Consider the following 24776-nt stretch of genomic DNA (forward strand, 5'->3'; position numbering starts at 1 on the left):
GGTTAAAACAATTAGAAAAAATTGTGTGTCACTGAATAAAGTTGGATGACCACTAAAATATGCTGTTAGTATCAACTTAGAAGAAAAACCACCTGTTTTACTTTTCACTGGGCACTTTTCACTGAACACCATGTGGTCAAAATATGGGAGAAAAAAGTGCTGTTTTCCAATATTACCATATCAAAACACAAATAAAAAGTCTTTCCTGTAAGAATTAAACAATCATGAGATTAAAATAGCACATACTAAAACATAATGTTGCTTTCTTTTTAGTAAGAGTGAGAAAACAGTTATCAATCTAGCTAAATTTAAAATACTTATTTTTTTCTTTTCTAGTAATAGTAACTTTAGATCTTGACTTTTAGCAAGAGCAGGTAATCAAAATGATTTCAAAGTAGTTTAAAATAGCCAAATTGTCTATTTTTAAAATTGCAAGACAGTTTTTAACTTACAATTTGGTTTTCCCTGTTTATGTAATTTCTATTCTGCTTAATTTGCCAAAAGCAAAATACTCTTCATGCTACTTTTCCTCTCAGGACTTCATATGTTCACATTTCAAGATATTAATGCTGATTGAATTTTTTAATTCAGTAACTAGAAATTTACATTTCATAAATACATGTTTAGAAAGTATATTTTAAATAACTTAGTTGCAGCAATTCCCTTTTACATTTTTTTGCATTTTAAAAGAATTATTGATTTTGTTGTCATGATAAAATTTGTAGCATGATGTTGTAACAGATCATGAAATTTACTGCACTGGGGTCTTACTCTCATTTGTATAGGGATATCTTTTGAGAAATATTTCTGAAGGAGAAGGAAGATATTAGTAGAAAAATGGTTTTTATTCATGACTCCAAAGCTGAGAACAGTGGATAAGAATCTTTAAAGATAGACAATGAAACTGGGAGAATTTTGGAGTTTTCTGTTTTTAAAAATTAAGGAATAGTAATTAATTTATCTTTAAAAAATTATAGTGGATTGTAGTATAAATACAAACAGCAGCTTGTTATTTTGACTTTTATGAGAGATGTCCAAAGTTCATTTCACTCTGATGTTACTGAGAAAGTGATGGAAGAAATCTGTAATGCATGAGATGTGTCTCCAGGCTCTTACAGGGTCAGAATTCAGGATCGTTAAATGTGCTTTAAATATGAACATGAGAAACTTCCACACAGCTGGGGCCAGTAAAACCAGGTCCTGTGTGGTTAACAAGAGCAGGTGTTTCAGACAGTGGCATTGAGAAGGTGGGATGGTGGCTCCTTCTGTTTCCTGGTTCTGGAATTAAGGGGCAAGCAACGATAATGAAATGCAGTGAATTTAGAGCTGATAAAACAAATACATAAATGAATTTGTTCCAGTATTTGTGTGCAGAAGACATTGTCACAGCACATAATGGAAACCCAAATGAGAGGCAGAGTTGATTTTATCAAGCTTCCTTCTTAATAGCCAGTTCTTCCAGATGCTTCCTTTGCACTGATTACCAGCATTTCTGCAGTGCAGATAAGAGAATTAATCCACCTGAAAAGTCATCCTTGTTTGGAGGGGGAGGTGAGGGAGGGGAGAAGGTGAAGAGGAAGAAGTAGGAAAGCAAAATAAGCCACAGCAATAATCTGTGAAATCCAGGACAAGCTAGCAGTTTCACTGCAGAAATCACTGTCCTACGTGCTCCTTTCTAGCCCTTGAGTTCCTTCTGTCCAAACACCAACCAAGAAATTTTCAAACCATTGTGTCATTCTTTGCCCAGCCTCTGTCACACATTTACAGGCAAAACAGGAGACAAAATGTTTTGAGAAAACCCACCAAACCCTATTTGAATTCTTCAGAATGGTAGTCAAATTGCCATTGTCAGTGTATGTAGGTCCAGTTTTCATCTGCAATCAAAAGAAAGCCTAATTCACCTTCCTCTTGACTAATTTTTTTCTCAACATACATGAGGTAGCTTTTGGCTGAACTGCCAGAGAAAATGTGGGTTTAGTTTTCAGTTGGGGTGGATTTTTTTTTTTTTTTTGGCCTTTTTTGGCTCCACTGAAGATTATGAGAACTTGTCCTGTGAACTGATGATGTTCTTACTGGGCATTATGCTCTTGTGACTGTTTTATGTCCTGGATGATTTTAGAGTTCATAGGGTTTTAGAACTGGAATAATAGTATTGCTGATCTCCTTTTCTACAGCTGAAGTATGCTACAGAATCAAACTTCTGGCCACAGGGGTTCTTTGCAGTCTTCCATTCTTATCCAGACACCCCCAGGCCTCTTGAACCTGTCTTACAGTGGGAAAGGAAGCAATGACTCAGCCAGGGATTCACATCATCTGTGCTTCCTGGAGTGCTTCTTACCCTTTTGGAACATTTTATGGCATCTTCCAAACCACAACTTTTACATCCTAGCATAAAAATTGTCACTGAATTTTATCTCACTTTTCAGCTTTTTAAAACATTTTTCCTCCTGTCACTTTCACGTTCCATGTTAGTCAAAATATTCACAGGAAAAGGGGATGTCACAACCTTGTAGCCAACAATTTTAAAAAGACAACTCCATAACATTTTCTCTGTACTCTGCATTGAACCAGATTATCCAAATTGAAATAGAGGTCTGGAAGAACACAAAGGCTTATGAAAGTTTCAACTTCAGTTCCATGGGGAAGGAATCATGATGTTTCTTGATGAAGTGGAAGGGTTGCTTGTCCAAATTTTCTTGCTTATGTGGAAATGTGATCATGTAGACTTCCTATGAGATAAAATATTCAGACTACTTTTTGTGCTTCAACAGGGGAGTTCAAAGTCCATGTTCACACTGGCTATAATGGACTTATCCAGCAGCTTTATTTTTTGTTTGGACTAAACCCCTTATTTCCTCCATTTTTAAAAAAAGTTTTAAAAAGAGCTGCTTGTTTTCCTTGGATAAAATTTTTTGTTTCACTCATACCTACTCAGAGAGAACTATGCCAACATGTTTCTCAGAGGATTTTAAAAGATCCCACTGTTCTAAAAGCATGGAATACCTGTTAATGAGCCTGAATCTCATTTATGGCTACATGTGAGTAAGAGAGAAGATAGCTTTGTACTGTAATTTAATTTTGGCTAAGGTCAAATCACATCTGAGGACAGTCAGAATCTGGCCAGCAGAGGGTACAGAGGAAGAGGATATTCCTCTGAAAAATGTGCAGCTACCTGGACTGAGGGAAGGATTTTATCTATATAAAGATACTAACAGCATGTTAGCTCCTAGTGGTTTTGAGACACATGCAGGCAGCAGTGGAAGGTACAGGGCTCTCCAGTTACCTTCAGAGAGGAAAGAAGAACTCCATTAGCTCCATTTTAATTATGATAAACAGAATAACACCAACATTTCACCAAGAAGAAATGTTTGGCTTTGGGTTGTTCCACTCTGTGTTTAAGGCAGAAGGCTCAAAGCTGCTGAGCACAGCTCCTCTTGTCTCCAAGCCTTGCACCAAGAAGTAAGACATCCCTTGTGCTGTACCTCAAATCAGACAGAAAAGTTAGGGGATAACAATGAGAGCTCTGGGAAAGCCACCAAGGTACAAACACTCACAAACAGGGCTCTGCTTGAGTGGCTTTGAGACAGAATTTTGGAAGTAAGATGGAGCAGTTAGCAAAGAAACTTCCATGGAGTTTGGCTCATAAGGATTCTCTGATATCTCTGTTTTTCTGGAATGTGTTGATTCCTAGTTTTGTTATGTTTGAAGGTCTCTTCCATGCTGAGAGTTTTACTTGCAATTGTCTAAGCAATTATCTGCATTCAGTTTGGGATGAGTACCAGGCTTTCCACCTAATCAGGTACCTTGAAGACACCTTTCCTTGGGATGCTGGTAGTCCTGCTACTGGCAGTGGAGTGAGCACACTAGATGGGTTTCTCCCTCAGGTGTTGTGTGTGAACCCCTGCAACTGTGAAGAGAACAATATTTTTCCTTGTGACTTCAAGCCCTTCTGGATTTGTCACAGAAGAATTGTCAGTCTCTTCTTTGACAGGGCCTCAAAGCAGGACTTCTTTTCATTGACTTTATTTCCTTTTCCTACAAAATAGTTTGGATTTTAAAAGTATTGAATTTTAAAAGGTATGACTTTATTTTAATCTACAGTGTTACTTTGATGTGAATTGAAAAAATGACAGGCCAAAAAGTAAGAAATGTTGTTTTCCCTTCCCTCTCTCATGCTAGACAAAGTGATCTGATATCAGACCTGAGTCAAAAGGGTTAAACATTTTCTGCTTGATATGGACACTATTAGGTGCCCTGCTGCCAGCTAAAATATAAAGTGTAGGGATACTTATTATTTTCTGATAGTCAATTACCTGATGAGATTTTATGGTTAAATAAGGTAGAATAAAGATTTTGTATATATAATACTGAAAGTTTGTATTTCTAGGTCCCATCTATTCCTGCACCATCTGCAACCCTTTCCATCTTTTTAATTGAAAAGTGATAATTGGCTGGCAGCTGGCCCAGTGGCAGAAAGCAAAGTTGCACTATTTTCTTGTACAGAGAATTGATTTTGGGGTGAAGAGCATGAACTCAGTGAAAAAATTTAGCTTTGTTGAAAATCCAGTTGTTCAATGGAAATTAATGCTTACAGAAATTTTTTGAGTCACAGTTCAATTCCATCATTCTCCTTGCTTTAAGGGACAGTTAGGGGAGGATGCTGAGGAGTCTGGAAGAAGAATCCCTAGGAAGCAGACACACCTGAGGAAGGACACACAAATCGCAGTTTATGACATAATTGCTAGTTTGTGTTGTTAAAGCAAATCCTTAGTGGGAGGAGCTGAGTTGGCTGGTGTGAAGCGTGAGGGAGTGCGAGGTGCTCACGGCAGCTCACTCTTAGAGCAGGCGAAAAACAGCTGGGATGGGGGATGGAAAGGGTGTAGAGATACTGTGTAACGTAGGTTTGATGCCTGCACGCATCCAGAGGGGATTCATCCACCTTCCGCAGGTGGAATCCATCCTGGAATCCACCCCAAGGCAGATCCTGGGCTGCGGGGCGCTCGGACCCGGCGTGTGCCCGCGCTCGCTGCACGCCGGCCGCCAGCCCGGGAAAACAAGCGAAACCCGCAATTTAAAAGTGATTTGGGATGTGAATGTTGGTCCTGAGCGCCGAATAAAAGCGGGCCCTGAAAGGCAGGGAGGAGTGTGCGGCCCCATAATTATGGGCCCATTGTGATGCAGATGCGGGCGGGGGTCCGTGGGAGCTGCGGGACGGGACCGCGGGAGATCGGGAATAAAGGGGGTTCGGCTGGCACAGCTTCCCTGGCAAGGCGAGAAACCCTGGGCATGAGGGCGGCACACAGCCCTATTTGTTATGTGCTTGTGTGCGTGGCACAGCCCAAAAGCCCCCCAGGAGGGTGTGATGGGCAGAGGAGGCAGCCCGGCTCCCGCAGATCCTGCGTCCCAAGGGCTCCCTCGATAACTCCTGAAAGTTAACCACGTGAAGAGATGCCACTTGCAGCCTGGTGTGCAGGTTCACCCCATTGTTTAGGGATCAAAGCCGTCTATGCTGGATGCTTCCATCGGGGACAAAGCTGTTAAAAACCTCCAAATGTGTTTGATACAGCACTGTTCCCCTTCTGGAGCTGCTGGTGGTGCTCCAGTCCGTTTTCACCCGGGAATGTTTTATACGTTTAACAAAACACGATTTAGTCAGAATCATTCTATACATATTTCTAAATCGTTTCAAAAGAACAAGTACAAACTAGGAAGAATCCAATATTTGAAGTTTTAATTTAATTACAGTTTTCTTTAGTCATCTTTCATCCAAATTTTTTGGAAAGTCAGCAAATCAGAGTTGCCTTGGAAACAGTTAATGGGGAAAATTGTCAAAGAAATAATAATAAAAAAATAATAAAGTATATTATAGAATATATACTTCTTCTCATTCAGAATTAATTTGTAAACTTATAAATATCTAATACTTACCTTATGTTAGGATCAAACCATGGGTGAACCCCATTTGTTTAAATGCCTTATCTAATATAAAACTTGTGTAAGGCAACAGTTCCCTTATAATGAGTGAAACTGTCTACATGCTGGTAGAGATCTAAGAGTTACTTTTTTCCATATAAATTTATCCTTTTCAATGTCAATATTCCTAGGCACCACTCTGCTCCAGTGATCAGTGATATTTGCAGAGTTTGCTGTCTTAAGCAGTATCTACAGATGGCAGTTTACGAAGCATCACTATTTACATTTCCAAAATTAAGTTGAAATTTTGAGAAAGCTTTGGCACTTGAGCTCATTTTAATTTTTCAAAGAATTATTTTACTTAGTTATAAAATAATTCTCACTATTCAAAAACTATTTCTTTGTAAAAAACAGTTCATGAATTCCTGAGAGATTCCTGATGAAATTTCATAGCTTTTTTTGTTTGTTTCTTAACAGATGAGGAAAAAGAAAATAATAGAGCATCAAAACCACATTCTACTCCAGCTACACTGCAATGGTAAGATGCCTTTTAAAGAAAATCAAGAAAATCTATTAGTGTTTTTTCTTATGCATTTTCCAGATGAAGGAATGGAGCTCTTGGTCATCTTAGAGTTCTAAAGATACTTTCACTGTTTAATGTGCCTGTTTGTAACCTGTACAGAATTTCTCAACAAATGTCTTACAGGATTTGTTTGAACAGAGGAAACTTCTGACACAGTTTAGAAAATCTACTTAGCATATTTATTTGCCACCTTGCCAGCTGATTATTTGTGGTTTGTCATCATTGTTACATTTACTACAAAAAGGAAACTAGAGCTGAGTTTTTTTTCAAGACTCACATTTGTTTCAGTGTTTGATGAATCCAATCCTTACCAGCTGTTTTACTGACATAAAATCTCTGTAATTTAATGTAGAAGACAACAAAAGGAAAGAGTTTGAGGTTTGATTAATTTGTCAAAATCCCCTTGCAAAGCTAGTGAGGAGAAAAAAAGGAAGGGTAATTAGGAAGAGAGAGAGGATAGTTTGAGCATTAGTTACAGCACTATAAAAAATAAACCAGTGCTGTTCCCTGTGATCTGCAGCATTATTTTAGTCTGCACATTCTGTAATGTGTACCTGTAATTCTGACATCCCTTGCTGCAGGTCATCTCTTAGACTTTAGTTGACATTTGCCTCAATTTAGGTTTTTAATTCTTGTTTAGATTTCTTAATGTTGTAAGTGATTGAATATCTTTTGAGAGGTTCCATGTATCTGGCAGGACAGAGCTCTGTTACAGAGAAGTCTTTGACCACACTTATCTGAAATCCCATAGTTTTTAGTTTGCTTTAAGCCTTTTTAAAGAAAAGCCTTTACTTTATACATAAGTACTTTCAGTATTTGTACTTTTTGGATGAAAAGATAAGATATTGGTAAAAAATGTGTGTTTTTTAAAGCAAAATCTTAGCATACTTCTTTCTCTGCTTCTGTCAGTCTCTTTGGAGATTCCACTGAAAAAAACAGCAAGGATTAATTAATTCAGTTTATTTTACCCCATTTTTCTGCCTGTGAAATTACATGGTTCTGTGAATTATACATAAAGATGATTTGGATTATTTCCTCTATATTCGCTTTTTAAAGTTGATTGGTGAGGTTTTTACACTAAAAAACCTCAAGACCTGTGAGTTGATTTTGAATGGATTGTTGCCAGTATTCAGAAACTTACAGACACTTTCAATGCAAATAATGAGATGGAGAAATATAAATAAAGGCATTTAGTTCTAAGCTATTGTTTCTTTGTACCTATTTGTACCAAAAAAGTCCTGTTTTTCAGAAGTTCAAGAAAAGTGAATGATTTTTCTTTAACAGACACTCAAGAAAGGGAGTAACTACAGACAAAGAGAAAATTATTAAAATAATAATGAAACATCATAGTGATATTTTATTATTTTTCATTATTCACACCCACAGCTTCAACACAGTTCAAACAGGATAATAAAGAACTATCTAGCTACAATAAAACAGCAAGCAGGTCTTACCAGTCCCAGATTCAGAGCAGTGTTTATTTTGCAGTGAAGACAGTTAAGAGCCTTTTCCACAGGAGCAAATAATGTCATAGCCAAGCAGCCATCATTAATTAGAACATCCAGTGACACTGTTCCCAGCAGAAAACATGCAAATACTGTAAACAGTCTTTTGCCAAATACTTTCAAGCTTCATCAGTCATAAAGGTTAGTAAATCCCTGAACTCCTGGGATATTGAGCCCTGCTGGAATGCAGTGTGCACACTAATGCTCATTCAGCAGTCTTTGCAGGAGAATCCCAGAATTTTGGTTCTGAAAAGGCTGCTTGCAACTTCTCCCCTTCTCTCTTGCTAGTGTGCTGGCTTACTACCTGTCTGTTGTATTGTGTTTCTTACATGTTGAGGTAGGTCAAATATTCTCCCCTTTGAGTCTTCCAGAGCATCTGCAATTTCCTCCACTCATTTTCCACCCAAAATTCCACAAGGTAACAGAAAGCAAAGAAGTTTTCATGCTTAAAATATTTAGCTTCTGTCAAATTGAATTATACAATTGGCTGGATTTATTAACAGGCATGTAGGTAAAAGTTTTCCCAGGTTACTAGCCACACCTACAGAACAGTTTTCTGAGGGTTTCCATATACTTGTCAACCACATACTGCAGCTTTGAATTGATATTTCCTGAAGAAATTGATATACTAAATAAAATGATAAGCTCAAAAGTCAAACTGCTAAAGCAGTAAGCTTATTTTGAGTGAAGATGTGCAGTTTCCACTATTCTAGAAAGTCAGACATATTAACCTTGGGGTTAACCCAGCAATACAGGGGTTGGTAAGCTGTTGTGGTCAGCACTGTAGAATTGCTGCACAGAGCCCTTCCTAGAGGTGTAGCTTTACATGTTGGACAGTTTTGCTTGCTCAGGTGTGGTGGTTAAACCTCAGCCAGCAAGTAATTACCACACAGCCTCTTGCCCACTCACTCCTTCCCTTTGCCTTTTCTCACTGGGATGGGGAGGACAGTTGGAGAAAGGTAAAACCCATAAGCTGAGATAAGGACAGATGAATAATTAAAGTAAAATAAGATAATAATAGTAGTAGTGGTGTCAATGAAAAGGAAAAGGAGTAACTAAATCCAAGAAAAAACAAGTGATGCACAATGCAGTTGTGCACCACCTGCAGACCCAGGCCTGATCAGGGATCAGCACCTCACAGCCAGCTCCCCCAGATTATTTACTGGGTGATGGTCCATGGTGTGGAATATTCCTTTGGCCTGTTTGGGTCAGCTGGTCTGACTGTGGGCACCCCCAGTTTCCTGTGAATCTCCTCTGTGGTACAGTGTGGGAGAATGGAGATGCTTGACTTGGGTAAGTACAACTTAGAAACATCTGAAAGGGTTATCAGCATTATTGTCATACTAAAACCAAAACACAGCACAGTACCAGCCACTAGGAAAAAAATATAACTCTTTCCCAGCCAAAAGCAGAACATCAGGCTTCACACCAAGTATTTGCACACAGGGAAGATAAAAAAATGTATCTGAGTGTTCCTTGGGCAAGCATGTGCCCTGCCTTCCAACAACAATCTCTGGGCTGGATCCAAGAGGTGGAATTGGTGGGGTAAATTATTACTAGTTTTCAGGATATAATACCAAACTGTCCTTGTTCTGGCAAATGGAAACCTCACAATTGTCTGCAGCATCTGGTGTCAGCCAAGTTAAAACTGATAGTGTTTTTACTGTTAGATGTTACTACCATTTGGAGCTAGTGAAGGTGATGGAGTGTTGAAAAAGAGAAACTGAGGAAATGTCAGGTGGGACACAAAAGAGAAGGAAGAAAGCAGTAGGGAAAGCATAGCAAAGACATAAGGGGATATGTACATTCTGTCACATGGTTCATATTGCCATCAGCTTTATTAGTTATTCCTTGTCTGGAATCTTGCTGTAAAGAGCAAATTATATAATCCCATGGGGAGATATATCCTTAATGTTTGTGCCTCTCCAAAGGTGAAATATGCTGAACATTTTAAATGTGGAGGATGAAGAACAGCTGAAGAAGCCAAGAATCCTGTCTGGATGACTGTCAGCCTGGCTAAATAGCCTTTTCCTGGAAACAGGAATGATGCTTTTGTTTTGTTTTGTTGATGACACAAAATGAAGTGAAAGGCCTGGTGAATGTAGCATTACTGCCAAATACATCATAATTGAGGAAACTGCCAAATACATCATAATTTGGGAAGCTACACAAGCTTGAATTCAACTGTTAAGGCATGAATACAGCAATACCTGGTATTCTGTGCTTATCCCATGTTGCTGTGCTCATTGTCATGTGTAAAGCTATAGCTTGGCTCTAAAATGTTCATGTTTATTTCAGTGGTGAACTGGTTGACAAAGGTGCAAGTGTGAAACTTTACTTCATTTTGGGGGATGTGTGTGTGTTTACTTCCCCAAACACAGAATTATTCAAAGTACAGACAGCCTAATCCCATGCAGTTTGCTGGTTTACAGTGTAGGTACTCTATATACCATATAGAAAAACGACAGTACTTTGAAGGTAAAGACAGCAAAATTTTTCTATTTTCTGCAACATTTATAAAACAAATTTTAAAAGAGCAAGGTAAAGCATAGCTAGGGAATGGATTCACCCCAGATTTGTACTTCCTTATATGTTGTTACACTCCATCAAAATGAATCTGTTCTAGAATCTTCTATGTGATTAACAGTGATTAACATCACAGTTGTTCTGTGGTCTTGAGATATAAAAAAAATCTGTTACAACACTACAGATGTGACTCTGCTATTGAATAATCTCATTTAATCTAGAGCTATGTAAGTGTATATGGAGGGAAGCAGTATTAAGACAGTAATAAGACAGATAAAATTGTCATTCCTGTGGAAGGATTAGGGGCTTTATTCCTATACTGTGGTGGTACAAAAGGTCTCATTGTGAGCTGCTGGATTTCACATGGCTTTATTACAACACTATATAAAATGTTTATATACATATATATGTATATTTTATAACTGATAATGGTTTGTTAGGTAGGAGATTGCATTCATTATTCTTCTACAATACTGTAGAATGAAGCTGGATTCAAAATATGATAAAGTTGTTAAATAAAAGACAAGAAAATAAAAGAAGTGGAGCAAGATGGGTTTTTGATCATTAAAAAAAAAGTTCAGGTATAATGGGGCATTGTTCAGTGTCAGACTAATGACTCTCTGTGAAAGAGAGGAGAAAAAGAGAAAAATTCATCAGATATGAAGAGAAATAATTAACTGCTTTTCTTTCTGTCCTGTCTTGGTCACAGAAGCTGACATTCCAATTAGCAGCTATAGTATACAAACGAACTCTCCAGGTTTTGAAAGGAGGTTTTGTTAGAGCACTATGAAATTGAGGAAAGATGCCATGATGATATTTCTGTAGAAACCAGGGAAGAATAGATGTTGCCCATACAAACTGATTCCATTCATCTGGCCGGATATCTTATTAAAATAGTTTGCAGTCACAAATGATCACGGTGACTGAAATGGAAGGTAGGTAGGTCCTGAAAAAGGCAATGAAGGAGAGAAACAAGATGTTTGGAAGATGCTCTACTGCTATCAAATGGCAGGGGATTATGTAATGTAAAACAGGAGTTTTTTGAGAATATATATATATTTTTTTAATGCAATTAAGAGGAAGTAACACCTAACTTCTTCTCTTACCCAGCAAGGCAGACAAGCACACGTGGCTGTAGATGCCTATGACTGACACCATCAATTATAAGATTAATTATGGTTTCATTTTAAGTGTGTATATAAATATCTCTTGGACATTTTTGGGTCAGCAATCATAAAAATGGCATTTCAAAGGAATGTTTCTTCTAATCTATAGATTCATAATGAGACCAGTTTCAAGCCTTAAAGATGAAGCATATGCTTGCTCATATATTTGACATATAATTTAAAATTTTATAGTTATATACTTGCATGTATAAAAAAAATAAGGATAGCTTCTAAAAGGTAGAAGAAGATGTTATTTTAGTGGTTTTCTTCAGCATTGTATTCAGACTGTGACTTCCTTTTTGGTTTTTTTTTCACTTTGCCCATAAACAATAAGATTTTGTGGACACTGTTGAGCATTAGCAAATTATTTGCTTTAGCCACACCTGCTTCCTCAAGGTAAGCAATTTTGCAGCTGGACAGGAGTGAAAAGAGTGTAATGAACCAATGATGATGTGTTCTGTAAAGGAGGAGAGAATTCTTCCCCTCAGTGAATATTCATTGGTTGATAGCTGTACATGTATTTGTTTACTGTAGGATGCTTTTAGGGTATAACAGATGCTGGGAACTCACAGCCTATGGTTTTGATAGCAAGTGTGAACCAAATGAAGTAAGTAAGTATTATGGGAACAAATTGGAAGGAAAAAAAAACAGACAAAATTTGTAGACAAGAAGAAGTCAGAATGTTTGGTCTTAAAAGGTGAAGCTTTGTATACTGTTTACCATGCAGGACATCCAACATACTTGCAGTTGTCTCTGTTTGATATTTGCTTTTCAAGGCTGGAGGAGAACTATGAGATTGCAGAAGGTGTTTGCATTCCTCGAAGTGCTCTCTACATGCACTACTTGGACTTCTGTGAGAAAAATGACACACAACCTGTTAATGCTGCCAGCTTTGGGAAGGTAAGTCTAAACTGCAGTATGACACCTTAAAATCTCACCTGGTTCAGGTGAATTTGTACTACTGAAAAAAATTAAATCTTTTACTATCAGAGACAGAGGTATATGAATGAAATCTATTGTGTATTCAAGTTACTGGACAAAGGCTAAGATTGTAATTATTTGGATGGTTGGAATAATTTCTTACCATGGCTAGGCTCCAGAGTATGTCAATCCCCAGCCTAGCTGATGGTTATATGGTACAAAAAATTGGCAGCTAAAATTGGATTGGAAGTTGAATACAAGCCAGTGTAAACACATCTGCATTATGACCTGCACTGCTTAAACAAATGTATAATTTTTAAAAATAGAAGGGTAAAATAGAATTCTGGAGCATGTCTGCCAATCTTGTAAGCATGATATGGAGATCCCTGAATTAATGATATCAAATGATGTGGAAACTTCACATGGTGGAGTACAAAGCCTCCAGATACAAAACTCCAGAAAGCATCTAGCTGCTTTTGTGTGCACTGCAGGTACAGGCTGCCAAGCTATCCAAGCAATCTTCTTGCTGTGATTCCTCATGCTTCCCTTTCCAATCCTGCTCTAGTAAGAGCCACTCTGGTTAGCTCCAGATTCACAGTGGAGATGAACTCCCAGCACAGACAGCTGTGCATCACCTGGGTGTGAGCAGTAAAGGTCTACACTGGCAGATGTTAATAGCTGGCTAGAAGGGCACATACTTTGTACTTTGGATTTGCTGGTCAGGTGATATTTTCCTCTCAGTGAAAAACAGGATGATATTTTAAACTGAAATTCTACCATAGGATGTGTAGCAGGCCTTTAAAACCTGTAGGCTGTGAAAAAAAACAAAGTGTAGAGTTTGCCACTGTTTTTGAAATGCTTGCAAGCATGAATCTGAAGCCCATTGTCTTGCAAGCTGTTCTCTTTTAGTGTTTGCAACATTTGTTCTATAGAAGTTCTGGGTATTCAATGAAGGAAAAATGTTTCTAGGGTAAGTTCCTTTCTAAAGATTAGGTGAAGGATGTATTTAATGAGGTGACACTTTCTATAGTGCATCTTTAGGCAGGCAGTTTGGCAAGGAAAATAAAGTGTGCCGTGTTGTAGCATTACTATGTTTGTTTTGTGTTGAAGAGCTGCATAACTCAGTAGATTCTGTGTCAGGTTTCTGTTTAAATACACTGCAGAATTGTGAATGAAGTTGTTCATGGTACATATTATTGCTATCAAGTGATAAGTATAGTGGCAACATGTAATTTAGGAACAGTGAAAATAAGAAACAGATTTCATGCAGGCTCACACATTTGGAACATGGCTCAAATTTACACAATGGTACTTCTGCTGCTGCTGCTAAAAACTTCTGTAAATTGTAAGGTGTGGATATTCCAGAATTATTCCATCAGAACATAAATTTACCAGGGATTTCACCATTTATCAGTATGTGGCAGTTTTGTCACACTGTTTAATACTTCATCCCCCTTCTCTCCTGCCTCTCATACGTAGACCTGCTCATTCGTAGGAGTCTCTTGACCTAGCAGGACAGGTACTAAGGCTTCCATCCAAAAAATCACAGCATTCCAATGTGTTTTTCATGTGCTGTGGTCCAAGTGTTTTCCTCTCTGTTGCAAAAGAGTTCTGAAGCAGTGCTGCATGAAACTTTTTATCCTTTTTTGTGGAAAGGGAGGGAGCCCTACACAATCACCATGGTACTGTTTCACACTAGTACTTTGGGTGGCCACAACTTCTGCATCTGGCAACTGGCACTTCTGCCCTGGTGTGTCCAGGAACAACAGGGAGGCAAATATTGAAGTGAAACCAGCTTCTCCATCTGCAGAACCTGAGCAGACCCCACTGATTCCTTCCAGCCTGTTACTGCTGACAAAATGTTCTGCACAGGTATAAAGGTCTGCAAGGCACATCTGCATTCTCTCAACAGCTTGCAGTCAACTTCTCCTTTGGAGCACATACATGTATGAAGTTTTAGCCAATGTTTGTTATCATGTGACTTAAATGCCATATTGGCAAGGTGAGTTGCATAAATGCCTTTGGGGCAGTTGAAACAGTGCAGTGAAATAGGTGCTGTTTAAGGCATTCTGCACTTAGTTGCTGCAACAGACACCCTGGACATGTTTGTCCTCATTGGGAAACATCAGGAACCCTGCAGCTGTCATCTCCCCCAAGAGAAAGGAACTAGTTGTTCTGTGAAATTGTAAACAGTTTGCCTTTCAGTAGACCTCACTGAATTTATAATTCATCTCCTAACTTTAGCTCTCTGGGCAATGTTTAATATTAAACTTTTTCTTTAACGAACTTGTTTTTAGAAAGAGATGTGGACTTCAGCACATTAAAACAAACTGTAATAAGTAACATGGTAATATTGCATTAATGAAACAAAATTTGGTCTGGGGAGTAGAGAGATTAACAGAGAGACAGTAATACAGATTGTTTTCTGAGGAAACCAAGCTAATAGCAAATAAAGGAACAAGAAGAGCAAAGAACAGAAATCCTGTATAAATAAACACATTTTAAAAAGCAACCTGTACTCTTAAGCCATATAAAGAATATATAAAATCAGGAGTACTCTAATATGGCTGTTAATGGGATATTAGTATCATATTTCTCATATGACAAAGGGAGCTGTAACTTTGTTAGTCAAGATTTTAGTCTTTTACTCATTCATTTAACATGCTAAAATTACAATTTTATCTAAACCAGCTTTGTCAATCTGCTATGCTATCTAGTCTGTCATTACAGAACTTTTTATTGTCTGCTGAAGACAGGACCCAGCATACTTTTATATACCTTAACTAAATAGTAATTAGGGAGGGCCCTGTAATTTGGTGGTTCGAGCTCAGCAACAAGTGCAGAGTCCAGTCTTAAACTCCTGCCCTTACTGTAGACAGCCAAGCATATTATATTTTGATTTCTTGCAAAAGTAAGGCAGAAAAAGTGAAACTGTTCCATGGAACCAGCGAGAAGACAAGAAGGTGCAGTGAGGCAGGCAGGTGTGGCACTGAGTTATTAACAACTAAATGTTGCATATGAGAACAAGCTCTCTGACAGTGGACGTGTTTGGACTGTGAAGCAGTCTGCAGGCAGGAGGAGTGAAAGCCCTGCTGAGGTCACTTAAGAAGGGATGGCAGCCCTGTGCCCCTCAGCTGTGCACTGTGAATGCCTTGGGCTCTGCTCTGGGACCCTGGGGCTCTGGAGAGCAGCTCAGGGTGTTTCCAGCTGGAAGGTCTGCCCTGCCTGTGCAGGGAATGTTGTGCAGATGTATGTTCGTTTTGGGTTTTGTCTGAGCAGCATGTTAACATAAAGTGCTGGTGGTTATTAACACACTGTGCAAAGAGCTATGGTGGATGATGACACTGGCTTCTCATTCTTACTGGGCTTATTGCAAAAACGAAATAATTCTTTATGAGGGCCTTCACTGAATCAAAAAGCCAGCAGGAATGTTTTGAGCACTTCCAAAGCCCTCAGCAGCTATTGTGCAGGGGTGGGTGCCACAAGGCTCTCCTGGCTCTGCCATTCTGCCCAGTGCTGGCTGGGGTGGCACCTTTAGAGCTTCTCTTTCACTGCCATTTCCAACACTGATTTCTGTTTCTGTTTCTTCTGTGGCTCTGTATGTGCACTGTTTTCTTAGCCAGGACCCTCGAATATATAATCTCCCTCTTCTGCAGCGATCTCTCCCATCCTCTGTGCCCTCAGTCCACTGCTTTAAATTTACTGGGAGTGCTAATTCCCCTGCAGTGCCCTGCTCATTCTCCTCCAGAATACTGAGAGACTTGTGATGAAACCACTTTGCATCCTCGGAGTTCTTCCCAACTCCCATGTGCCCCCTGGAGGATAAATACTTTCCTCTTCTAGGTTTGTTTTTTTTTTTTCTTTTTTTTTTTTTCTTTTGGGGCTTTCCTGCCATGTCTTTTGACAAACAATAACAAATTAATACTTGAAAAGGAAAATGAAGGTTGCTGACATTTCTCGGGGTGGTTCTTCCCCAGTCTGAGGTCTCTTTACACCATTTTGGCATCTTAAAGAGGTTTAACATGGATGCATGCTCACACAAATTTCGTTGCTCCCTGGCTGACTTTGCTGTAAGTGAAAATTACATTCCAATGAATGCATTTCACTAGAAAAATGGCAAAGTCCACAATAGACTTGTAATATTGGTTAGGAAAGAACCTATTTTTCCCAATAGCTTACTTTGCTCCAGGGAGGTACAAGCTGTACCAGCCAGATTCCTTTTTCATCATGATGCACTGTTTCTATGCCCAGAAGTTTTGCTTGCAGGACTGCTCCTCCAAGCATGACTAGGATAAATAAGATTTACAGTTTCTTGCTGTCATACTTTATGATTTTAAAGTTTGAAAAGGACAGAAAATACCTCTGTTGAAACCTCTTTGATAATGACACTGTGATGTGATTTCATTCTGATTTGTCTTTCATTTGAAATGCACATATCAGGAAATTGCCTGCTGTTGTTCATAAGGAGATACTTCTCCTGAATGTGTTTTTTATTTCTTTGCTCTCAATTTGCTCTTAAATAGCCACAATAGTAACTGGTATTATAAAGCCAAATTTGCTCTCAGTGCTCTCTTCTGATAGATTAAAACAGCACTTTCCTTTATTATGAGCCATTTCTACAACACTGTATGCAAAAATAGAACAGGGGAAAATCAATGTAAATGTGAGGATGTGGTTTCTCTTATTGCACCAAATCAGTCTGCCAGTGCTATCTGAGCAGTTCCCAGTTTTCCTTCATCCCTTTTGAACAGCTAGGATTCCTGACAGAAGAGCAGTCTGCACCAGGATGAGTTTTCTTCCCAATTCTGGATCTTGTAGGCCAAGCTCCTCTGATGAGACCCTAGTAACACAAGTCCTGCAGAAGCAAGCAGTCCATGCTGGTGTGGGGAACAGTGATCCTGCAGTAGCTGGAAAGGTCTTTGCTCCCTTGGCTCTGCTTAGCTGATTCTTGCACTATTGCAGGTTGCTGACTATTGCCTTCTTCTCGAGCTTGGGGAGTGAGAAAACCAGTGAGGACACCCCAGTTTCTCTGGAATGACTTCTCCTTCCTCAATGCCCTACAGCAATGGGATTTTTAGTGCCTTTGCCACTTCAAGCATCTGGCTTCCAGTTAGGCCTTGAGCATGGGGTGGCCCCAGGGCTGCTTTAGCTCATGCCTTGTCATGAGGCTGAGCTTACAGCACAGGGTCTGCCAGAGTGCAGGGATCCTGGCACTCAGCCTTTTCCCACAGATAGGCTGGGTGAAGGCAGCCAGTGTGCTGGCACCAGTGCAGAGCAGGGTGAGCTGTGCAGGGCTTCATCAAGTCAGCACCAAAATACTGCAGCTCAGCTAAGGATCTGAGGCACAGCACACCGTGTTCACAGCTTTGTTGGGGTGCAGTTATCTGTCTGATCGTGCCTTAGGCTGAATTCTATCTGGCCAGAGGAACTGCTGAAGGAGGATATTGTTTTACCTAGATGAATTTGAGGAGAGGTCTGGCAAGCTTCATTGCAGTGTCCTGTTCAGTTGGAGTTCCTCACAGAATCTAATCTCCACAGCAGGCAGAGTTGGGCATGGACATTAGAGAAAATTCCAGCAGGTTTTTCTGCCTTGCTTTGCAGTGTCAGTTGAGCCATATCAGTGCTAGAAACAAGTTCTTAACCTAGAGCTAGACCTGCCCTATCCCAAAACTTAGGAAAGTAAGTGGAAATAAATGGGAAGGTTATTTACTCTTAACAGACCACAGATCTGTGGTTGTGAGTACTGAGCCTGTACATTGCAGTCTTCCCTCCTGACCATGCAAATGAACAAGCAAGGGGTAGATAAGGTACAGACACAGTCATGTCTCTTCTCCTTTTGTTTCCACAGTTTAGTGGATTTGAGAGACAGAAATGGTGGTTTGGACTACTTTGATTATGCTCTTTCCTATCAGTGGATGTTTAACAGTGCAAATTTTCTTGACCATTTCCTCAAGACAATATGATGTTGAATCAGCCCCAAGCCATTTTGAGCCATAAGAAACCTCTTAATACAGGTGTTAATAATAACATCTGACTCAGAGCACAATTTTGAAAAGCACTGAAGCAGCTGAGGAAACCGTGGAACAACCCAGTGCTGGGTCAAAGACAAATGAGCCCAAAACTCTTTCAGTTACAGGACTGAGGACATCAGAATTGCTTGTGTCTCGCAGCAATGAGAAATAGGAAAGCATAGCTCTTTGAGAATATAGCTATGTTTGGTATCACTGACTTCTTTGCTGCTGAAGAATAAGAATAAAATAATAATAAAGAATAAGAATAAAAGAATGTTAAGACTGAAATACCACAATAGAAGTTGGTAAATAAACACACATCTTCTGTACCTGACTCCATAAAAGAAAAGCATATTGTCAAGGTATGGGACCTGAAACCTGAACTGAGAGAAAAACAACCAGGCCCTGTTATGAAGAATTGTTATGGGAGGAAAGAGGATTTATTCCATGGCATGTAGAATCTCTCTAGAATCTCATAAAGCTAGGGAGTGCAGAGCCTGGAATCAGTTTCTCATTCTGGCTGCGTGCAGTTGCTGGGTTGCAACTTAGTTTGATCCAATTTCTCTACTTGGTGAAGTTCTAGAAGTAAGGCTAGAATTATGTCAAATAGAAAGGAACATGAGTAATGAAGAATAACATCCCTCTAGATCAGGTGCACTAACAAAATGATCATGCCTTTTGAAAAGCAGAAATTTAAATTATTCTAGGGAAAAGACTTCTAAAATCCATCCTGTGCCTTTGCTCCAGAGTAAAATTTAATTTTTTGACAAAAGAAGGGAAAAAAAGTTACTTTAGAAGTCTCCATATATCTCTGGTTTCTCCCATCCTTAGTTTTTGCATGTAGACAGACACATAAGATGCTTTACAAGATTTCTTTTCCCTGATTTGTTTCGACATATCATAGATGATTTTAGATGGAATAGCTGGAAACACAGAGTTCACAGTTTGATGGTGAATGCAATGGGGAGCAAGGGCTCACAGTGCAGTGGTGAAAGCACAATGTCCATGCCCATGGCAGAGTGTTTGGAATAAGATATCTTTAAGGTCCCTCCCAGCTCAAGCCATTCTGTGATTCTGCAATTCCTCATTTTAGCTCTGAGCCTGGATCCGCCTGTGTTGTAATGTTAAAGTACTGGAGGTGTGGGGAGAGGCAGTGGCAGAAATGACAGCTGGCAGTAATCAGGCTGAAGGAATGCACCCTTGCAGCCATTTGTGGCTAACAGAACAGCTCCTGCACTTTGCAGTGCCCAAGGTTAATTGGTTGTGCAGACTCTAACACAGACCCTTACAGAGGAATTTTTCTAGTTGTTGCTCATAAAGTTTTCTGTGTTTTACATGGATGCTCGAGTAACCCATTTCATTTTTATTGCCTTAAGAATGACCAAAAATACAAGGGACTAGATATTTAATTCAAATTATTCAGACACCTCTGCTAGGTTTAAAAAGCTGAAGTGGGATAAAAATCCTGTTATCTGCCCATGTGGTCTATCTGTACAGACATTCTGAAAACCATTTGTCAAGACTGTATGCAGTAATGTTAAACAAATGCTGACCTGGATGTACTAGTCCTCTGAAAAAGTGTAAACTATATATGTTGTTTTATAATCTAATACCTTCTATCTTCATCTTATGTATGCAGTAGGCATTCACCAGATGATAAAGCAGTTCTTAATATTATTGTTTTTAATCAAGAAAGGTATAGAATATCTTCTGTAGGGAGAAGGCAAGATCATGTCTTAAGCAGAGTACAGAGAACAGAGAGGGAAAACACATTGAAGTTCAGTAACTGAGAAAGAAATTGTAGGAACATTTTTTTTCTCAGGCTAAAATAGTAGGGACAGAAGATCTTTCCATGTGAAATTTCTGGTCTACATCTGTTTCAAAAACAAAAAGCCTGGTAGCCTAAAATAATGCCCAGCAGTGAAATTTCACTTGGAAAATGTAAAATCTGTACCTTTTTTCTCAGTAGATCTTACAGGGCAGCTGGAATTATGGTCACTTTGGAGGAGTGTGAGATGAAATTTTAGCTCCAATGAAGGACAATGATAAAAGATCTGTTCACTCCAAAATTCCCTTGGGCACCACCCATGAGACCTTTTTGCCACTGTTTCTGCTGAGAAGCCAGAGCTGCTGTGAGAACAGGGACTTTCCATCCAGAAAGCAGCTCAGACTGCCTGGTCTGGTCTTGACTCATTTGCTTGTGCAAACCTCACTGCAGTGATGGGAGGAAAATGATTCAATTTGGTTTTCAGATCCAAACCTGAATTTTCATGTCTGACAATTAGAACCCGCTTCCCTCCCCACACAATTGTAAAATTAACATGTTTTGCCTGTAGGTCTTTAAAAGTTAATAAGCATTAAACCAACAGTGACATATTTGTGTAGTGATTTTTCAGGTTGACAATGATTTAATTTTTTAAAAACATGTATTGGGTTCTCTGCTTTTTCCACTGATTTCAGCACACAGTCAACTCCACTTTGCCCTGCCTGATCTGACTTCCTCTCCCCTTGCAGGGTAATCTTCCTGCTTTACCAGTATCATTGCACAGAGATTTGCATAAGCATAGCTGAATATAAGCATTTATATGAGCAGAGAGGTCTTTTAGTACTTGACATCTTTTATTTCTAACACAGATAATAATAACCACACATATATGTACAAGCATAGATATACCATCTTATATTTTACATAAGCAGCATTAGATAAAAAAATCCTGACTTTTTTTTCAGAACTTTGCTTGATTATTCTCTTTGGGTTTTGTTTTGTTTTGTAAATTACTGGGAAATAGTGTTTAAGAGATGCATACTTTTAAGATACATTCTGAGAGATGTGTCTCATTTCAAATGTGCTGGATTTGAAAAAGAAACAAAGAAAAGAAAAAGGGATCATCTGATCAACTGCCTCATTATTATTCTCTTTTCCTGATCACCTCTGCCCTGGTATGTAGAAATTGGCTGATTTATTTAAATCCCAGTAACTCCCACGGCATATGGTTCATAAAGTAGCATTTACAGTGTGCATTGTAGCACTTCACTGCTGCTAGAAAGACTTGAAAGCAATATGGTTTGATGCTGCTCCAAAAGGAAAAATAGACTAAAACTATCTCTAATATTAAGTCAACTGCTGTAAGAGCAGCTTTTGGAGAGGAATGGTATTTTCTGAATGACAGCTGACACAAAAAACCTCCCCAAAAAACCAATAAAAAAACCTAACACAACCAACCTTTAAAAAAATCCCCTAGCCCAAAAAAAAAACCATCCTCAGAAAGTAGTTCTTCAACACTGCCTTTTTTCCCACAGCCTTGTGGAGCCCCCAACCCTGTCTGCAGAAAATGAAAGAGAGAGGGGTGGGATTAATGTGTAATTAAAGGGAATTTGGAAGGCTGAGATGTTGCGGAATGTTAGATCAGTAGCTGGAACAGCATGTGGTGTTCTTTAGGCAGGCTTCATTGAATCCATACAAAAAAAGAAAGAAGGGCTGCTTGCCTGTCTGCTCATTTATCAAACAGCTAGGCTGAACTTTCACAGCTCCACAAAAGTGTTTTACTGTTTGCTGAAGTTTTGCTCCAGAAATTAAAGCTGAACAACCTAGCGACTCTGAGACTCTGCTGCATTTTTGACATCAGCCAGCTTGTGCAAAGCTCTTGGAAACCAACACAGGTCAATTTTTACATGGTACTTAGGATAGGTGGTTGTACCTTTGCTAAAACCTCCCAAAAAGTGCTGAAGAAATGGTCAAATATGTGACACTGTAATGTCTTTATTTATATAGCACCTTTTGATCTAAATACATGTTCCAAAGCTTTCAGTCATCAATCAGGATTAAATATTTATCATGGTGGCAAAATGGCTAATGGAGAAAAAAATCTATATCATTTAATTGGCTTTAATCAATTTAAATGGACTTTGTTCCTAGTTGAACAGTTATATTCCATCTTGCAGGCTTGTTTTCCTTTAATATTAGTTGGTGTTACCCCCCAAAGAGGAAGCATTTAGCGCTTTATGTAAGAAAAACACAACTAAAATGGATTACAAATTTTGAAAGGAAGTAACTCCTTCACAAATAAATTCTCCTTCACATGTAAAAACTCCTTCAAGGCTTACTGCAGGTTTTTTTGCCTGACTGTTGTTGCAGAAAACTTTTCCTCCTACTGCAGACCCCAGTGAGAATCTGGTTCAACCCTTTGAGGTGCTGAGCACCTCCTTTCCAGAAACAACAGCAAAGCTTTTTCATCAGGATTAGCCTGGCTGATGGAGGCTCTGACTTAAGGCACAATCTACATTCATTGATTTATTTCCTTAAATGCAACTGGCACTGAAGAAGTTTTGGGTTGTAGTAGCAGTGTTCTTTCAATGTCTGCTGACACACTGGAGTTTGCATTCTTGATGGCATCCTGCTGTTTCTGAGATCCACTTGTTTTCCATAGAGGATAAATTGATTATGAGGTATCTTTACAAATGCCATGATGAGTTTTCCTTGGTAGAAATGATGCCCCTGTCAAATACCAAAATCTTTTCAGAGAATCATATTTTACAAGAAGAAGTGTTTAGTGGCTGGTTTGTGAAGGTCTGTAGAGAACTTTGCTGATCCTGCAAAGTGATATAAGCAGCCAGCCCAATTCTAATTACAGTGCTTCTTAGTTTGGAGGCAGAACTGATCTTAGATTTTTAAGGAAATATGTTCTATTCCAGTAACTTCTGGTAGTTAATTATATTATAGTGAAGTTTAAAGTATCTTTCCCCCTTTAGAAATGGAAAAAAATCAAGAACTTTATTTCTGATTTCTCCAACCACATATTTTTCAGACATCACAGTACAGTTTTTCTGCTTTTTTGTCTTAAAAGTTCATATTAAATTAAGCATTGGTTAATGTGCCTTTCTATTTATTTGCAGATAATAAGACAACAGTTTCCACAACTAACAACAAGAAGGCTTGGAACCAGAGGCCAATCCAAGTAAGCAGTGAATTATTGTCATCTCTCACAGGGCCCCACCTGGCTCCAGCTTTACTGCATGGGGAGTGAAAACAGGGAATAATTTGTGTGGCTGGGGACTTAAAAACAACTTTCATGGAGGTTCTGCTGTAGTCTTTACATTATCTTATAGGTTCAGCAGTGATCCTGCAAAGGTGGTCTGATGGAGCCCTTTTACTGATTTGATCAGCAGTATTTCCCACACTGTTTTTCATCTCAACTCACTTTACACAATGTAAAGGACATTCACACTCAGGAGTAATGGAGCTACTGTTGGAGGCTGGGAAATAACAACTGGTTAGCATCATGTTTCAGGCTAGAGAACAAGTGTCAGAATGCCCTTTAGAATTTAGGTAGGAACATACATTGACCTAAACTGAAACTGTCCACAAATCTGTATTTAACCACCATTTTTCCTATATAATGAAATCCAACATACCTTTAGGTGATTAAAGAAGTAGCTTATTACCTTGTCCAAAAGATGGTATTTTCTGAAAACAGTTCATACTAATTCCAGAATGACCAACTGATTCAGAATTAAGAGTGCTTCCTGGGGTATTTGACTTTTTCCACTTGTTGATAAGATGTGATTCTCCCAATTTATGTAGAGGATACAGAGATGTTTTTACACCTTTTTCTGATGTGGAATCCAAGAATTTTTTCCAGGGGAGCATTTGAATCTTTTTGTGACAAACATAAGGCTTTTCTTGGTTAGCTTTCACAAAATCCTACAGAGCAGCAAAAGTGGAGTGTCTATAGATCACAGGTGAAAAACTATGGAAAGGGAAATGAAAATGTGAGGTGGTGTGTTTGCAAAATGTTTTGGCAAAGCTTCCCTTCCAGAATAAGGCCTGAAAAACACGACATGGCTAAATACTGAGAATGAAATATGCTGTCAGGATTGAGCTTACAAACTAAAGCTAGAATAACCTGCTCTTTAAAGTAAAAAAAGAAACTAAGATGGTAAAAGAAATGCCATTAAAGACAGATTTACTGTGCTCTTCTAATAAGTGGTCCTTGACAAAGAGTATTTCTTTGACGGCACAAAATGTTCTTCCCCCAGGCTTGATATTTTCTTAGTTTTTATAACTAAGTTTTCTTTTTTCTAGAGCAGACATATTTAAGCAGCTAATTGAAGGTTTGATTTTGGGAAAGGTCCCAAATACAAACTCAGAGTT

The 24776-nt window shown here is 38.8% G+C and overlaps 1 protein-coding gene across 1 annotated transcript in view; it reads left to right on the forward strand.

The window, feature by feature from the left end:
• The window catches only part of RFX4 (regulatory factor X4), an 83020-nt gene that overhangs the window by 19144 nt on the left and 39100 nt on the right, over positions 1-24776 (forward strand). The window contains exons 3-5 of the mRNA XM_056515593.1: positions 6391-6451; positions 12470-12593; positions 23519-23580. Of these exons, the coding sequence (XP_056371568.1) occupies positions 6391-6451; positions 12470-12593; positions 23519-23580 (247 nt within the window). The remainder of the gene's footprint in view (positions 1-6390; positions 6452-12469; positions 12594-23518; positions 23581-24776) is intronic.

This window comes from Oenanthe melanoleuca, chromosome 1A (genome assembly GCF_029582105.1).
Source record: "Oenanthe melanoleuca isolate GR-GAL-2019-014 chromosome 1A, OMel1.0, whole genome shotgun sequence".
In the NCBI taxonomy this organism is placed as follows: Eukaryota; Metazoa; Chordata; class Aves; order Passeriformes; family Muscicapidae; genus Oenanthe; species Oenanthe melanoleuca.